The 16,824-nt window shown below is 42.3% G+C and overlaps 1 protein-coding gene across 2 annotated transcripts in view; it reads right to left on the bottom strand.

The window, feature by feature from the left end:
* The window catches only part of LOC142147777 (GRAM domain-containing protein 2A-like), a 71,418-nt gene extending 68,774 nt beyond the window's left edge, over positions 1 to 2,644 (bottom strand). Inside the window, exon 1 of one of the 2 annotated variants that reach the window (XM_075204744.1) lies at positions 2,423 to 2,644. In XM_075204744.1, coding sequence (XP_075060845.1) covers positions 2,423 to 2,475 — 53 coding nt within the window. In that variant the 5' untranslated portion in view covers positions 2,476 to 2,644. The remainder of the gene's footprint in view (positions 1 to 2,422) is intronic. The other variant, XM_075204742.1, reaches the window with a different exon arrangement.
* Between the last annotated feature and the right edge of the window lie 14,180 nt (positions 2,645 to 16,824).

The raw sequence follows: 16,824 nt of genomic DNA, 5'->3' as shown, positions 1-16,824 counted from the left end.
CTGATTCTGCAGTGCTGTACAGAGAACTCACTCACATCAGTCCCTGCCCCATTGGGGCTTACAGTCTAAATTATCTAACACACACACACAGACAGACATACTGACAGACTAGGGTCAATTTGTTAGCAGCCAATTAATCTACCAGTGTGGTTTTTTTGGAGTGTGGGAGGAAACCGGAGCACCCAGAGGAAACCCACTCAAACATGGGGAGAAGGTTCAAACTCCTCACAGATAAGGCCATGGTCGGGAATTGAACTCATGACCCCAGTGCTGTAAGGCAGAAGTGCTAACCACTTAGCCAACATATTTGCATGTGCATATTATGCGGTGCTACATAAATAAGGACCTAAGTGTCTAGTTATTTTCTTTGATAAATGTGGCCCACACAAATAGCAAGGATGTTTGAGCATGTGCACCATATTTCTAAGACATTATAAAGTGGATTTAATTCTGCTGTCTGTCTTCACCTCAGGGTGACAGGCAGAAACAGACACACATTGTTAGCTCTACTTGAACAGTTTACAGGCCCAATGAACTTTGTACAGACAGCATGTGTTGCACTTCTGGCTCTCTTATGCAAGTGTTAAATAAATATAACATTAAAACTTTGTTAACCTATGTGCAGAGAGCACAATCCACATGAACCATTTAAGCAGCAAAGGAGCTTTACCCAATCACTGCTTAACACATGTGAGCTTAATTAACACCTTCACTGCCATTAACTCCTGAGGATTCAGCATAATATGAAATGTATAATAACCACCTTGAGATTATTTATGTCTCTGGCACCATGAAACTTGATATTCAGTAGGAGATAAAAATCTGATAAACATTACGTATTTGTTTAATAAAGTTACTTATAAATTTTAGATGTCTTTTTCTTTAATCTATTTTTGCTCCCTCTTTTGCGTTCAGTCTGCACACCCCTCCTTCACTTCTTCTTGTCTGCAACTTCTTATTTACCCCTTTACTATCTGTCTGCTTCCTTCACGTCTGTCCCAGGTTTCCTGTCTGTTGGTCCTTTTGTTTTCTCTCCCTTGTCACCCATGTGTTCCCTATTTATCTGTCCACCTCAGGTCTTTTGTGTCTGGTTCTGACCTCAGTTCCTACTTTTTTGAGTCAGCTGAAGTACCAGTTTGTTCTAGTGCTGAATTCTCATGGGAGTGTTGTGCAGAGCACAGTATTGCATAGAGTTTAAGATAACTGCTGGTGTTCCTGCTACCTGACATGTTGGTAGATTAAAAAGAAATATGACTCCTCCCACTGTAGATTGGGGGAGTGTAAGGGACAAGTACATCTAAAGTTATCTTCAAATATACCAATGTTTAGGCACAGGTGGAAGACCCACCTAAAATTAAAAACTAGACTGATCAAATGAAGATAATTTGGATAATAATTGTCCAGTTTCAGACTTTGTCCACACTCATAAAGTGAACAGTGACAGATATACAACCACTACTATCACACTTATATGCCTTCATTGATGAGTTAACATTGATTATATATGACAAGACCTTTGCCTTTGTGTTCAAGGCTGTGCTAGAGGAGGAATTGTCAATGTTTGGCTTGCAGAACAGCACCAGTATGTTGGCCATGGGACATAAATACACCCTCACATTTTTAAGAAATCATAATGGCAAAAAACATGTAACCAGTAACAGCTAATTAGCAGCCATACCCTCTTTTGGGATACGACATGGCTGTACCTATTTCCCTTCTAAATCTTTCTGGGGAAATCTGCTGTATGTGCATTGGGCAGTGAGTGAATATCAGTGCTGTAAACAGTGATGCAATACTGATTTCACTAGTTGCAGTGCAAAAAATATCCTAACCTTTCTCTCATTGCTGTCTCATATGTGAAAACAAGAGCTGCAATGTTTACCTTCCTTATTTGAACTCACTTTATTTAACTGGATAAACAAAAAATGTATATGCCAAGGATGTACAAGGGATTGAGCATAGGTCTAGAATATCATCTGACAGTATGAAAGAAAATCTCTATTTCATTGTTTGACTGTGGTATAATATTGATTGTCGTACCTTGATGTGTGCATATGGATACCGCTTTTTATAAGAAGCAACCTGCTGTATTATTAGGAAGCTCTTAAGCTCTTTTTGACCCATCGCACCATAAATCTAGTGGTCCTGTTCCATTTCTCAAGTTTCTAGTTACCACCCCAGAACTTCAATAAAACACGGATTCATAATTAGTTTGGAAATAGTAAGTACAATTTCACATATCCAAATGTATATAAAAAGTTATAAACCTTTAAAAATAAAAGATTTGGGAATTTTTTTATATCTGCTAAAAGTAGATTATACCCATAGGCTTTTAGAGCATAAAGTATCTGCTACGAGGCATAAGACTAGCAAAGCAGGAAAAAAAGCACAGCATGGTTTACCAATATTTAAGATCACTCACTCAACAGTCCCAGTTGGAGAAATCATGTCTGGAGGTTGCAGTGGAGTGTCCATGAAGTATTCTTCGCTTGTCGCCTAAGCCTCAGTCACAGTTTTTGTATATTTCTTTACCCCACCTTTTGATTCTTCTTATACCTTCATTCTGCTGTTTCTTTTGATATGTTCCTTTTTCTGCTCTGCTCCCTTCCCCTCTCACTGATTCCCAGTGTCAGCAGCAAGTGCAAAGTCCACAATTCATAGATCACTCCCCTTTTCTAGTACAGTATTATTCCCACAAGAACCCCTGTGGCTTACAAGAAAAAATGTATTTATTATCCCCATCATCACCATTTATTTATATAGCTCCAGCAAATTCCGTAGCGCTTAACAATTGGTAACAAACACAGTAATAAAACAATACTGGGTAATACAGACAGACAAAGAGGTAATGAGACCTTGATGATATTGTATCTTTTCAAATAAGATATTAGTGCATTCAATTATCATGCATTTGTTTACCTGAACTCTACTTGGAATGTAGTGCAGGGGGGCTGACAAATCATGGCAGTGGTCTATCCAATGCCTTCTAGTTTACAGTTGTATTTTCTTTGACCTTTAATTTTGCAATTTTTATGCTTTGTTTGTCATGTTGCATTAATACAGATAGAATTAAGGAAAAGGGCACTCATAGGGGCCGATTCAATATGGCCATGTTAGTGTAAGAATAACGCGGCACTAACTGTATTACCGTTAATACAATCATTTTAACCTGGAGTTTTGCAGGCTGCGAGCAAAAATCAGTGTTACAATTACTGTACTAACGGTAATAATGCGCACTATTACTATTAATAGTGTGCAGGCCGCGTTAATTTCGGCAGTAATGCAGCCAATTGAATTCCTCCCCATAGTCTAGTATTTTAGATACCATTTGTGACAGGATGGACCTCCTATGCTACCCTATCCGTGTGTTACTGGGGACCTACTGGGCTTGCCTTGCCACTGTTCCCTTTCTTTATCCCAAATTGTGCCTCTCTAACCATAGTGGGAGGGTCCTGCTGCCACCACTAAGCTCTTTCGTCGGCACCTAGAACCGGATCCTTCTGGGTAACTTTTGCTGCTAGTGTACCCCCTTGCTGTGCACCTGGGCTGGTACCCCTGACCTCTTCCTTTAGATCAGTATTGCTATGGATGGTTCCCCCTGTCCTATCCCACTGGCCAGAGCTGCAAGGTAGTGCCACAGCATTGGCAGGGCTGCCAAGAGGAATTCAGGGCCCCGGTACAACAAATTCACGGGGCCCCCATTATAGTCGAGTATGCTAAAAAAATTTGCACCACCTTACGGCAGCGCTGAATTTTTCAGAGATGTGGTCATGCATTTGGGGGCATGGCAAATTTGACATGGGGGCGGGGTTAATACATCAAAATCACTAGGCTCTGAATTCGCCGTAGCGTCACATATGTCCAAGCACTCCTGACTTTCAGGACATCTAGCACCACAGTGTAGCATAGAAAGAATGCAGTGTGTACACAAAGAGTTCAGTCTGGGCCTGCACCTTACATTGGGCAGAACACTCACCAAAAATTGGCATTGTCCCTACTAGAATCACAACATTTCACATACTGTCCTGCTCTCTCCTACCTGTTCTTCTCACTTTCACCACCTGTGGCTGCAGGTTTCTTTAGTTGCGTCTTGTCTGGATCCTGGAATGCTGGGGGCCCTATTTGGAAAAAAAATGGCTACATTTAGATAATTCCAAACAACCCTGGCGTTAAATCAATACCACCCACGATTAATAATTAGGCCTTTCTCCAGCTCCAACATTACAATAATGTGCCCCTTCATCATCGGTCATCGCCATGCCGTATGATCACATTGTGCCCTCCATGCTGCTTTTGCCCCCTTCACCTGGCTCCCCTTCATCACACTATACTATGCTGCTCCCCCCCTTTTTCAATCCCACTGTGCCATGCCTCCCCCATTTTTAACCCCATTGTGCCATGCTGCCCCCCTGTTTTTTAACCCCACTGTGCCATGCTGCCCCATTTTTTTAACCCCTCTGTGCCATGCTGCCCCCCCCCCCCCCGTTTTTTAACCCCACTGTGCCATGCTGCCCCACGTTTTTTAACCCCACTGTGCCATGCTGCCCCCCTTTTTTTAACCCCACTGTGCCATGCTACCCCCGTTTTAAACCCCACTGTGCCATGCTGCCTCCGTTTTTTAACCCCACTGTGCCATGCTGCCCCCTGTTTTTTTAACCCCTCTGTGCCATGCTGCCCCCTGTTTTTTAACCCCTTTGTGCCATGCCACTCCGTTTTTTAACCCCTTTGTGCCATGCCCCCCCCTCATTTTTTAACCCCTCTGTGTCATTCCCCCCCTCATTTTTTAACCCGTGTGTGCCATGCAGCCCCGTTTTTTAACCCCTTTGTGCCATGCCCCCCCTCGTTTTTCAACCCCTTTGTGCCATGCACCCCCGTTTTTTAACCCCTCTGTGTCATGCTGCCCCCCCGTTTTTTAACCCCTATGTGCCATGCCCCCCCTCGTTTTTTAACCCCTTTGTGCCATGCCCCCCCGTTTTTTAACCCCTCTGTGCAATGCCCCCCCCTGTTTATTAACCCCTCTGTGCCATGCCCCCCTAGTTTTTTAACCCCTTTGCACCATGCCCCCCCATTTTTTAACCCCTCTGTGCCATTCCCCCCCGGTTTTTAACCCCTCTGCCCCATGCCCCCCAGGTTTTTAACCCCTTTGTGCCATGCACCCCCATTTTTTAACCCCTCTGTGTCATGCTGCCCCCCTATTTTTTAACCCCTCTGTGCCATGCCCCCCTCATTTTTTAACCCCTTTGTGCCATCGCCCCCCTGTTTGTTAACCCCTTTGTGCCATGCCCCCCTCATTTTTCAACCCCTTTTTGCCATGCCCCCCCCCCATTTTTAACCCCATTTTCCTCCCTTTACTTACCTTTTCCTTTTCTTCTCTCTTCTTTCTTGGTCCTCTCTGCTCCTCTCTGCTCCATTCAGACTTCAGTTTGAATGGAGCAGAGAGGAGGGACGCCAACGCCGCGATCACGTGAGTATGTTTATTTTTTTAGCTACCCTGCTCCCTCCACCAACAACCGAGCCCCCCCCCCCACCCCCGGCAAAAAAATAATAATTTAGTTTTTAAAAAAAAGAAATTGTTTTAAAAAATTGTCGGCGTCAGGGCCCAGGCTGGGCCCCCTGGCATGCCCGGGCCTGGGTGTTTAGTACCCGCTCCCCCCCCTCTCGGCGGCCATGAGCATTGGTACTGGAATGCTGGATCCCAACCTCAGAACAGCCGGATAACGGATTAGATTGGTCTAATCTGTAGATCACCGAAGTTGCCACAGGTAAGTAGGCATCAAAATGGGATCTAGAAGCAGTGATGTTCTATTAGCTCAAGTGTTCTAATAAGGACAGCTACATTAACTAGTTTAAGGTACTAGTGTTCTCCAGAAGTACAGATGGTATAAGACTACATTGTTAAACAGTGCTCGTTTTTATACAGTTTTGACACAGACCGACAGGGGGTAACCCAGCCCTCTTTTCCGACCAAGCACCAAAAAGTCTGAAATTTTTAATTCAAAGATTAACATCAGGATATGAGATGTTCTTTAATCTTGAATTTTAAATGCAATTTACACTAATCTGTGATATCGTAAATCACATTGTTCAGACATTTCCTTTCACTTTAACAAGGAAGGATAACAGGTAACGACTCCCTGCTGTGCTTTTTTTTTATAAAAATTGTTATCTGCCGGACCAAAAGAAAACAAAATATAGTTTCCTGTGTTTGCAGTCCAATTTGCTGTCAGCTGTATATCCAGTCTTGTGATTTGTCCTGGTCAGCTGTGAGATATCTACACAGACAAGCTGAAAAAATACTGATATCTGGTACGCATACATCTGCACAAGTGTGTCCTGGTTTATGAGTGTTTCACATATATGATATGGAAATATTGCAAGTTCTGTCACTATAAGAAAATAAGCTCTGTATACCTGGTACACTCCTACCCTCATTATTGGGTGCACTATATTTTGTTTTCTTTTGGTGTCCTCTACACTGGTTTTTGGGTCCTATTGTGGATTCATGTGTGATCCCAATATTATATCAATATACTACACTATTGTGCGCCTCCTCCATTTCTTTTCTACATATATATATATATATATATATATATGTATTGTGGCAAGAGCCCGCTACTGCTGCAGCACACGCGAACAACTTCTTCTTTTTATGCAGCTTTATTGTCAGGATGGTTAAAACGTATTTGACACCGTATGACTTTCACAGCAATTATGGAGACCCTAAACACTAGCTAGACATAGACCAGCTCTCTCAAGACCAGCCAGCTTCTCCAGCGTTGGTCTCAGTGAACAAATGACACAATCCAGCTTTTATACATGATACTCCTCCCCCAGCCTTAGCTTGATGGGCAGGTGACACACCCACCTTCTCTTTAAGAGGAAACTCCCATCACAGGCTCTGTTTGCACTAACAGACACACCCTGTCTGTTTGTTGAGAGGAAGGAGCTTTCAAATCATGTAAGTTAACCAAACTTTAAACTACACATAAGTTTTTACCTGGTTTAACCTCAATCTAGGTGCATAACTGCGCCAACGTTTTATTCTGCTTGTATGCTTTCTCTGCATCTTGTCAGATAAATGCCTCCCTTTGTTACATATCCCTCCCCCTAGCATCTCCAAGTAGGGGGGCGTGGACTTCGCGAGGAGCGCATATTTTCATGACAATGCATCTGCATTCTTGTGCAGAATCCAAGGTCTATGTTCTATTGAGAACTTGAAAGGTTGCAGTGCCAAGAACCAGCGGGTTACCTTGGCATTTACCTCCCGCTTGTTCTGCATCCATCTCAATGGTGCATGATCTGTTATTAAGGTGAACTTTCTGCCTAGGAGATAATAGCGCAGAGCTTCTGTAGCCCATTTTATGGCAAGACATTCTTTCTCCACAGTGGCATATTTTTGTTCCCTTGGAAGCAACTTACGACTTAGGTACAGGACAGGATTTTCTACTCCATTCTTCTCCTGTGACAAGACTGTTCCTAAGCCAACACCAGAAGCATCAGTTAAAATCCGGTGCTTGTAGAACTGGAAAGGAACAAAGAGCTAACCGAAGATCAGACCAAGCAGTTTCTGCAGAGTCAGACCAGGTTAAGCTATCTGGACAACTTTTTTTTAACATATCCGTTAGTGGAGCAGCTCTAGTGGCGAAGTGGCTTAGAAACCGCCTGTAGTAACCTACTAAGCCTAGAAAGGTTCTTAACTGCGATTTTTTTTCTGGTCTTGCCCAATTTTTGACTGCCTTCACTTTGTCTAGCTGGGGTTTTACACGCCCTCGACCAACAACCTACCCAAAATATTTGGCTTCTCTCATGGCTATGGCACATTTCTCCGGGTAAGCTGTTAATCCTGCTGACCTTAAGGAAGCTAAGACCGCCTCAACTAAATGTGATCCCCAGTCTGGGGTATAAATCACTATATCGTCCAAGTAAGCAGCTGCATAAGCTATGTGAGGTCGTAGCAATTTATTCATGGCCCTTTGGAAGGTGGCAGGTGCCCCATGCAACCCAAAGGGTAGGACTTTATATTGATAGAGACCATTAGGGGTGGAAAATGCAGTCTTTGGCTTGGCCGTGGAAGTCAGGGGAACTTGCCAATAACCCTTTGTTAGATCATGAGTTGTCAAATAGTTGCTACCAGCAAGGTTTTCCACCAGTTCATCCACACGTGGCATCGGATAGGCATCAAACTGCGACATACTGTTTAGGCGCCTAAAGTCATTGCAGAACCTAATTGTCCCATTGGGTTTTGGAACAAGCACAATGGGACTATTCCACTCACTAGTGGACTCTTCAATCACATCTAACTGGAGCATCTTCTCGATCTCCTTTTTTACGTCCACCCGTCTGGCTTCTGGAATACGATATGGCTTCTGCTTTACAATGACTCCTGGTGGAGTGACAATGTCGTGTTTGATTAAGGTAGTGCGCCCAGGGAGGGAAGAGAAGACATCCCTGTTCCGGCGAATGATTTCTTCAGTCTGTTGTCTCTGCTTAACAGACAATGCTGGCTCTATGGGCAGTTCAGACTTTTCAATGGCAGTACTCACTACCTGAGGAGAGGTTTCCTCATCATGCCAAGGTTTAAGGAGGTTAACATGATATATTTGCTCCTCCCTTCTTCTACCTAACTGGCGGACTCTGTAATTGACAGGACCGACAGCCTCTAGAACTTCATATAGCCCCTGCCAATGGGCGAAAAGTTTGCTTTCCTGGGTAGGAACCAGTACTAGGACCTTGTCCCCAGGCTTAAAAGATCGAACAACAGCACTTTTGTCATAACTTTTCTTCTGTCGTTGCTGAGCCTCTTTTACATGTTGCTGCACAATGGGCCCTATCTTTCCTAGCCTCTCATACATTTGGGACACAAATTGTACCAGATTTCGCTCCCTGGGACCTTGCTGCTCCCACCCTTCTTTTAACATATCCAAGATACCCCTGGGCTGTCTCCCAAACAATAACTCAAAGGGACTAAACCCTGTTGAAGCTTGAGGTACCTCACGGATGTCAAACATCAAATAGGGAATAAGAGTGTCCCAATCTTTTTTCTCTTGAGCCACTGCTTTCCTGAGCATGTGCTTGAATGTGCGGTTAAAGTGTTTCACCAAGCCATCTGTTTGTGGATGGTACACGGAGGTATGAAGCGCCGTAACCCCTAGCTACTGGCACATGTCCTTAATCAGTTTAGACATGAATGGAGTACCCTGATCTGTGAGAATTTCTTTGGGTATTCCCAAGCGTGTAAACATCAATACAAGTTCTCCAGCTATGGTGCTGGACTTTATGTTTCGAAGGGGAATTGCCTCTGGATACCTGGTTGCATAGTCAAGCGCCACTAGTATATATTGGTGCCCACGTGCGGATTTTTCCAGTGGCCCCACAAGGTCCATAGCTATCTGTTCAAAGGGAACTTGTACTATTGGTATTGGAATGAGAGGTGCCCTGTACATGGGTTTGGGACAGGTTCTCTGACAAATGGGACAGGACCGGCAATACTTTTTCACTGCCATGTGTACACCGGGCCAGTAAAACCTAAGCAGAATTCGTTCCCGTATTTTATCCTCCCCTAGGTGTCCCCCACAGACATGTGTGTGTGCTGCTTTTAACACTAGGGGTACATGGACCTGAGGAACCATTAATTGTTCTTCTTTTTCCCCCTGTACAATAGCAACTCTATACAGGAAATTATTTTTGACAATAAAATAGGTTATACCTTCTGCAGGCTGGGCAGCTTTCGCTACCCCATTTACCTCAGTCACACTTTTAAAGGCATGTTCCAAAGTGGCATCATTAAGTTGGTCCCGAGCAAACTCCTGCAGAGGAAACAAAATTGGTATTGCGGACCAATCCGTATCCTCACTGACAGGCGGGGTGGGCTCATCTGCGACATCACCGACCAATGCTAGTTTGGACTGTCCATGTTTTCCCGCAGGTGGATGCTTTTGTGGAACTCCTGCTGTGACTCCCAGGATGGCATTCCGGTTTGGCGGTTCCCAAAGATCGATGCCCAGATGTTGTGGATTCTTAGGCGGTTCCTTTAAGACCGGGCTTCCAACCGTTGCATCAGTTGCCGGCATGTCCGGCCGGATCCGCTCACCGAGGACCTCATTAAACAGTGGGAAGTCTCGCCCCAAAATGAGTGGATATGGGAGTTTAGGTGCTATGGCAGCTACCACTATAACGGTTTTGTCTTTGAGTGTGACTGGTAGCATTGTTCTTTCATACTCCTCTGTCGTGCCATGTACGCAAAGACCCTTCACTTTGGGCAACCGAGAAGTTATGGTTTCGGGTAAGGCAGGGCTGGAAACCAATGAAAGTTCACTACCCGAGTCAACCAAGGCCAAAACAAGGTTTTGGTTGATTAGCACAGTCACCTGGAACAAACAAGGACTTCCTGATGTGGGACTCGTGGTAAAACAGCTTGGAAAAGCAGGCCCAATATGTGCCACTGAACAGTCCATGGGTTCCTGTAGTTTAGGACACTCTGCCTTAAAGTGGCCTGGCTCACCACACTCAAAACACTTCAGATTAGACAGCTTTGCACCTGGCCCTCTGTCCGTAGCAGTTTTGCCATTGGGCCCTGTAGCAAGCATTGTCAAACCTGGCTTTTGGCGTGGCAGCGGCTTTGGCACGAATGCAGGTTTTTTAGTCATTTGCTGTAGCGCACAAAACCTTTCTACCACGGTGGCAAGCTCTTCATAAGTTTGTGGGTCTGATTGCAGAACCCACCTTTGCAAATCGCGGTTCAGCCCCCGGATGCAGTGATCTATCGCCAGAACTTCAATTATCCGAGAAGGCTGTTGAATTAATTTCCAGAATAAATAAATATTGTCCAGTCCAATTGTAGATTTTGCAATAAAAAGAGATTTACTTAATTTTAAGTTACATAGTTACCATACAGGAGACAGACCAGGATTCTAAGCAGAATGCCCTGCACTCAATTGACTGCAGGTCAATTTAAAAACTTTTACAATGGTGGGTGTGTTTACAAAATGATGTCATCACAGAGGTCAATGGCTTACAATGAATCACGGATCTACTTTCTCAGAAGAGATATTTGCACAAGATATAGTTCCTAGCCTTTTCACAGTATTATACCAGCAATTCCTCAATATAATAATATGTATTATAACAATAATATATAATAATATTGCAAATCAGGTTGCTGACACTAAATGTTATTATTATTATTATTATTATTATTATTATTATTATTATATATACAACATCAACAGTCCACTCTCTTGTAGTACCCAAAACTACAATAATTTTAAAAAGTGTATTAATAATAATAATAAAAAATTCTTCCTTTGATTTGACCATCTAGTGCTTAACTCAATTTGTCCCAACCTAAGTATGACCCTTCAACTGTACCAGATGTTTCTACTAGTGTGTATTTTGACCATTGATTATTCTATCAATTTCCATTTTTGTTTATCTGTTCAACCAGTGAGATATGCTCAATATATCATCCCAAATCTAATCTCTAAACTAATGAATTTCTTTTAAATTTGTGGATTGAACAAAGAAATGAACTGGACTTCACTTTCTACCTTTTTAAAACCTTAACAGCATATTCAGAATCACTCTCAAAAGCTAAGGTGCATGCTATCTTTCTTAAAACAATGAAATCAATACATTTTTCTTAAGGTAATAAAACAATAAACTAACTTTAACCCTTCTAAACAATCTTACTTCTATCCCTCACCTAATTTACACTGTTCACAATATATATATATCCAATACTATGTTATATGATGACCAGTATAAATCCGGATGTAATCACATAATGTAAAGACATAATGATAACCTTCTGAACTAAATTGCAATAAAACATCAAGATATGACAACCTACTTAACATTTTCTAAATCTATTATACAGCAAAACATTTTTCTGATCAGGTCTACATAATTAATCCTTTACTTCATATATATACCACTAGACTATAAAAATCTAGTGTACTATACACATACGTTTTCACAAATCCCACACCCTACATAAATGACGAGACATTCTAAAAGACAGTAATCTGTGCGTGCAATATCCCAAGTGACAAAGGTGCAATCAGATATCTACTCAATAATTTCTAATGCAAATATGGATTGTCCAGAATGTGTCCGTGTGCATTTTGTTGACTATTGTTGACTCAAAGATATACATATAATCCAATTTTGAAATTAGTTGTGGTAATACAGATACATTTTTACAATTCACGGTAATCTTTGACTATAGGAGAAGAGACAAAATGTCTTCCAGCTCATTCCACTATGCAGAGATCAAACAAAAACATCTGCCTTATTTTGCTTCTGACACCAGGCTAACCTCTGGATAGTGAAACACAAAATTGAACAACTCCTAATTAGGCTATATCTTATCCCTGTCAAAAACGTCTAAGAGAATATTTTCTTTCATTGTTGTGACATCATGATGTCAATCTTTGGCAAGGTAAGATGGAGTCTTGTCATTAGTCCAAAAATCGCAGATTGTAGCATCTTCTTATCACAACTTTTTAAATCCCCCCCCCCTTTTCCTCCTAATATCTATTGGGGAGGATAAAAACAAACAACCAAACAAGGATTTCTGCTGCTGACCTGTGAAAACAAATTTATATATAATAGAGAGAAAATATGAGAATTCATAATACACATTATTCCATTACACATTACACTAATATCATTTTCCAAGGACATGCATACTATATATATGGATTTTTCATTTAGAACATTTGATAATGACCGTTCCCCTACAATCTGTTTTATAAACAGTTTAACATTGTGGGGCGTATTCAATTGTCAGCGTTAACGCTGCAAAACGAGCGCTCGAAAAATATTAGCATTTATACGGTAATATTGCGCGTAATTATCGTTCATACTGTAATTTACTCGCTCAATTTCAGCTCGCTGCTCAGGGAGCTGCGAGCTGAAATTGAGCGAGTAATTACCGTATAAACGGTAATATTTTTCGAGCGCTCGTTTTGCAGCGTTAACGCTGACAATTGATTACGTCCCTAAGCATTTTCCAATAACTCATAAATAATCCTTACGCACTAAACGCTGGCGCAACTATATTTTGTTTTAAATGTCATCATGTTGCCATATTTCTAAACATTCATTTTTCTCTAGGTTGCAACTCACATGAGTTGATTCTACATATTAGCATTTACAATTTTTGTAATATTCACTTTTGTAATTACTGTTATCCCCTCTTTACCTGTAGCCATGCTTTGTGTACTTAACCCAGATGTCCCAACTTCCTGATGGTCAACCATAGTTTTGGGGCTGAGCCGTGAACTGCTCCTCACCTCTGCTCTGGTCGGCCACTTTGGCTGTGGAGCATAAAGGTATTGGCGGATGCATACTGCCAAAAATTTAAACACGCAATTATGTTTAAGTCACAATTTTATTTTTTTTAACATAAAATACAAATTTGATCTATATAATTTTTTTGTATTTTGTTTAAACTTTACAGCTTGTGCTCACTTCATTTCGCTGCGCTACCTTTCGCTTTGCACCAGAGCCGGATTTAGACCTCATGGGGCCCTAGGCAAGATATTGGTTTGGGCCCCCCTTCACACACACATAATACACACACAGTGGCCCCTCACACACATAATACGCACACAGTGGCCCCTTACACACACACACATATATAATACACACACAGTGGCCCCTCACACACACACACACACACACACATAATACACACACAGTGGCCCCTCACACACACACACACACACACACACATAATATACACACACTATAGCAATATACTTCAACCCCCCCAACTTACCTTTTTCCGTCCAGGAGCTGTGCACTCTTCACACACGGAACGTCACCTGTCATGTAGTGCATGTCCCATGTGACACAGAAGAGGGAGGGAGGAGACCAGCCACCACACTAGCCCCCAGGGGAGGGCTGGCAGACTTTGGCCCGGGGAGCAATCACACAGCACTGGCCCATAAGTAGCGACCCATCCTTAAAGTTTGGTTTTCAGTACAATATATACAGCACCTTTTGTTTTTTACATACCTGGCTTATTATAATGGGGTATTTATATAAATATTTCTTATTTTATCCTGCTAATAACATCCTAATATTAATAGTAATGGGATCAACAAATAAACATTCATAGTATGCCGCACAGTAGTATACCCAGTTCATATTATGCCATAAAGTAGTGCCTCCAATTGATATTATGCAACAATAGTGCCCCCAAATCATATTATGTTATACAGTGCCCTTAATTCATATTATGCCACACAGTACTTGCTTCCAATTCAAGACTGGATGGGTAAAAAGTATTCAAATATAGATTGCACATAAGAAAATATATTAACATACCTGATTATGGCATCTATTAACCTGTGTTCTAATCTACTACTGGGCACGTTGGGCGAGGAGGGGTCACAGCTGACAGCACATTGATTCGTCATCTTGCGAGCTCCTCTGCGAGAGGAGCTGACACAGATGCCAAAGTTGGACATCACAGCACCGCATCAAGCGCACAATCCCCTCTGAGAAACACTCTAACTGTATACTTTACAGCCTAGCTCTGTGCACATTTGCAAAAGCCACCAGTCTATCATACATAGCAAAACAAAAACCTGGCAAACAAAAAAAAAAATTTAAGTAGATGCAATGACATAAAAAACAGCCAGTTTCATTTTTTATGCTCATGTATACTGCTCCCAGCCATCATTAGTGATCTTATGACTGCCTTTGTATTATTCACATTTATGCAGCAAAGTGTTATAAATGCCAATTTGTACAAGCAGTAGCTTTTATAGTGCAAACACCATAAATTGTGCTTGTCTGTTACTTAGAATAGGATCGTTTTACATCTGATTCATTAATGCTCCAAACTAATATCAACATTCACTTTTTATACAACACTATCCAGCATCTTAATTCTATATGCACTTTTAGTGGGGGTATACATATTTATAAAAGTGAGTTAGGTGGCTTTTGTGTAAGTGACCTTTAAGGAAAATGCACATCATTCCTTTATGTAACATTCTGCCATCAGACATTGTATTATTCAGTGTTCCTTCTACCTATACCATTTTGATAAATTTAATAGAGGAACAACAGGAAAATTATCTTCAGTGTCCACTGATCTAACCAGGTTTTCCATGGCTAGGTACTCACCTCGCTCTTTTCAGGGCTAGATCTATTGACACTGCCGCTGCGGTCCGTTCTTGCACATGCAGATCACGCAATTAGTGGAAAGGGAGTCTTCGGTTACAGCAATCCCTCACCACTCAACATGCACCCGGCAGCAGCGGAGGGGGGGAGATACTAGAAGGAGTTAATGATCAGGAAGAGGAGGGACGGATCTCCGTGCGGCTTGCATGTAGTAAGGTAGCTGGATCCTAGGGAGGAGCTAGCCACCTGCAGGCCAATCAATAACGGTGCCCCGGCCCAAAATGGTCTTTGGCTGTCTGGCTTGTGCCCCCCTGCTAGCCCCTCCCCCGACTCACGGCACCCCCCCCCCCACCACGAGTCGCGGGGGGGGATGTTGTGCCGCGAGTCGGGGGAGGGGCCACAATTATTTTTTTTATTATATTTCCTTTTGTCCCCCCCTTCTGGGCCCCCTGAGAGGCGCTAGGCCCTAGGCAGGTGCCTAGGTTGCCTAGTGGTAAATCCGGCCCTGCTTTGCACGCTATCCTGCTCCATGCCCCTTTGAAGTTGCCACAGATTTAAACAGTCATCATTTTCAATTCTCACTTTTGTTGATTAAATCAACCGTACATTATCTCTAACATTATTCAACACCTCTGAATTAAAACTCCCTATTGTTGGGAAAGGCCTAGCACAATCTTTGGTCATCTTGACCCACTTGTCGCAATATGCCATTGCATATGCACCATATTTCCTACACATAAGAAATCTTGCTGAACCAATAGGCCCTTCCTTAGGCAGTACATCGACCATCTCTAGCGTATGCTTAGCACCCATGTTGAACAGTACTAATATCTATGTGGACCACAAATATACCGCAATACTTTGTCTCTTCCACAAACACTTTCAACCCTGTTGCTACAATCAATCTACCACTAGAGATCTCTAATGGCCGCGGACGTATTTCCGCTAGCCGCGTCCACTCGCTTCTTCTCGCACCAGGTGAGGACCCCTAACACAGAAATATCACTGTGGGCCCTAGGGCTATCAGCTCCTCGATACGCCGGCTCTACCACAAAATCTGTTGAGTTTATTATCGCTGGTAGCACAAAGTCGATACAATCAACATGCCTTTCCAGTATAATTCCTCCAAGCCGCTCTCCCAATTCACACTCACGGTTGTCCTTACCATGCGGTCAGATCGCACCACCTACTAATACTAATTATCAGTAAACCATGCAATCTATTGGGTGCGCTTGGCGAAAACCTCCTAGTTTTCGCCTTCGGTATATCTGCCTAATATACCGTTCACCAGTTGGGCACCTGCCTCGTCAGACAGCAACTGACACTCTATTCAACAATAGATCACAACTTTAGTGTATTTAAATCACAAAATCACACAACATACACCTTTTCTGCACAGAAAATCAAAAAGTTCCCAACAATAGTAATAACGTTTCAGAGGCTTTCACAAGTGATTATATTATGCGTATATAACAACTATCAAAACGATTGTTTAAACACGTGGCAATACAGGAACACAATATGCGTTTGCTAAGCAAACAAACCAATGCTGTATATAACAATCGCATTAGGACTATTTATACCAATATTACCGCTGTCCCTTTAGCACCAACACCTCTGATAGACTCTCAAAGCAGGAATTCGGTTAATCAACACAAGATTTAATAACAGTATAGAACGATATTT

This window comes from Mixophyes fleayi, chromosome 1 (assembly GCF_038048845.1).
Source record: "Mixophyes fleayi isolate aMixFle1 chromosome 1, aMixFle1.hap1, whole genome shotgun sequence".
NCBI classification, from domain to species: Eukaryota; Metazoa; Chordata; class Amphibia; order Anura; family Limnodynastidae; genus Mixophyes; species Mixophyes fleayi.
This window is presented reverse-complemented; position numbering and strand designations above follow the sequence as displayed.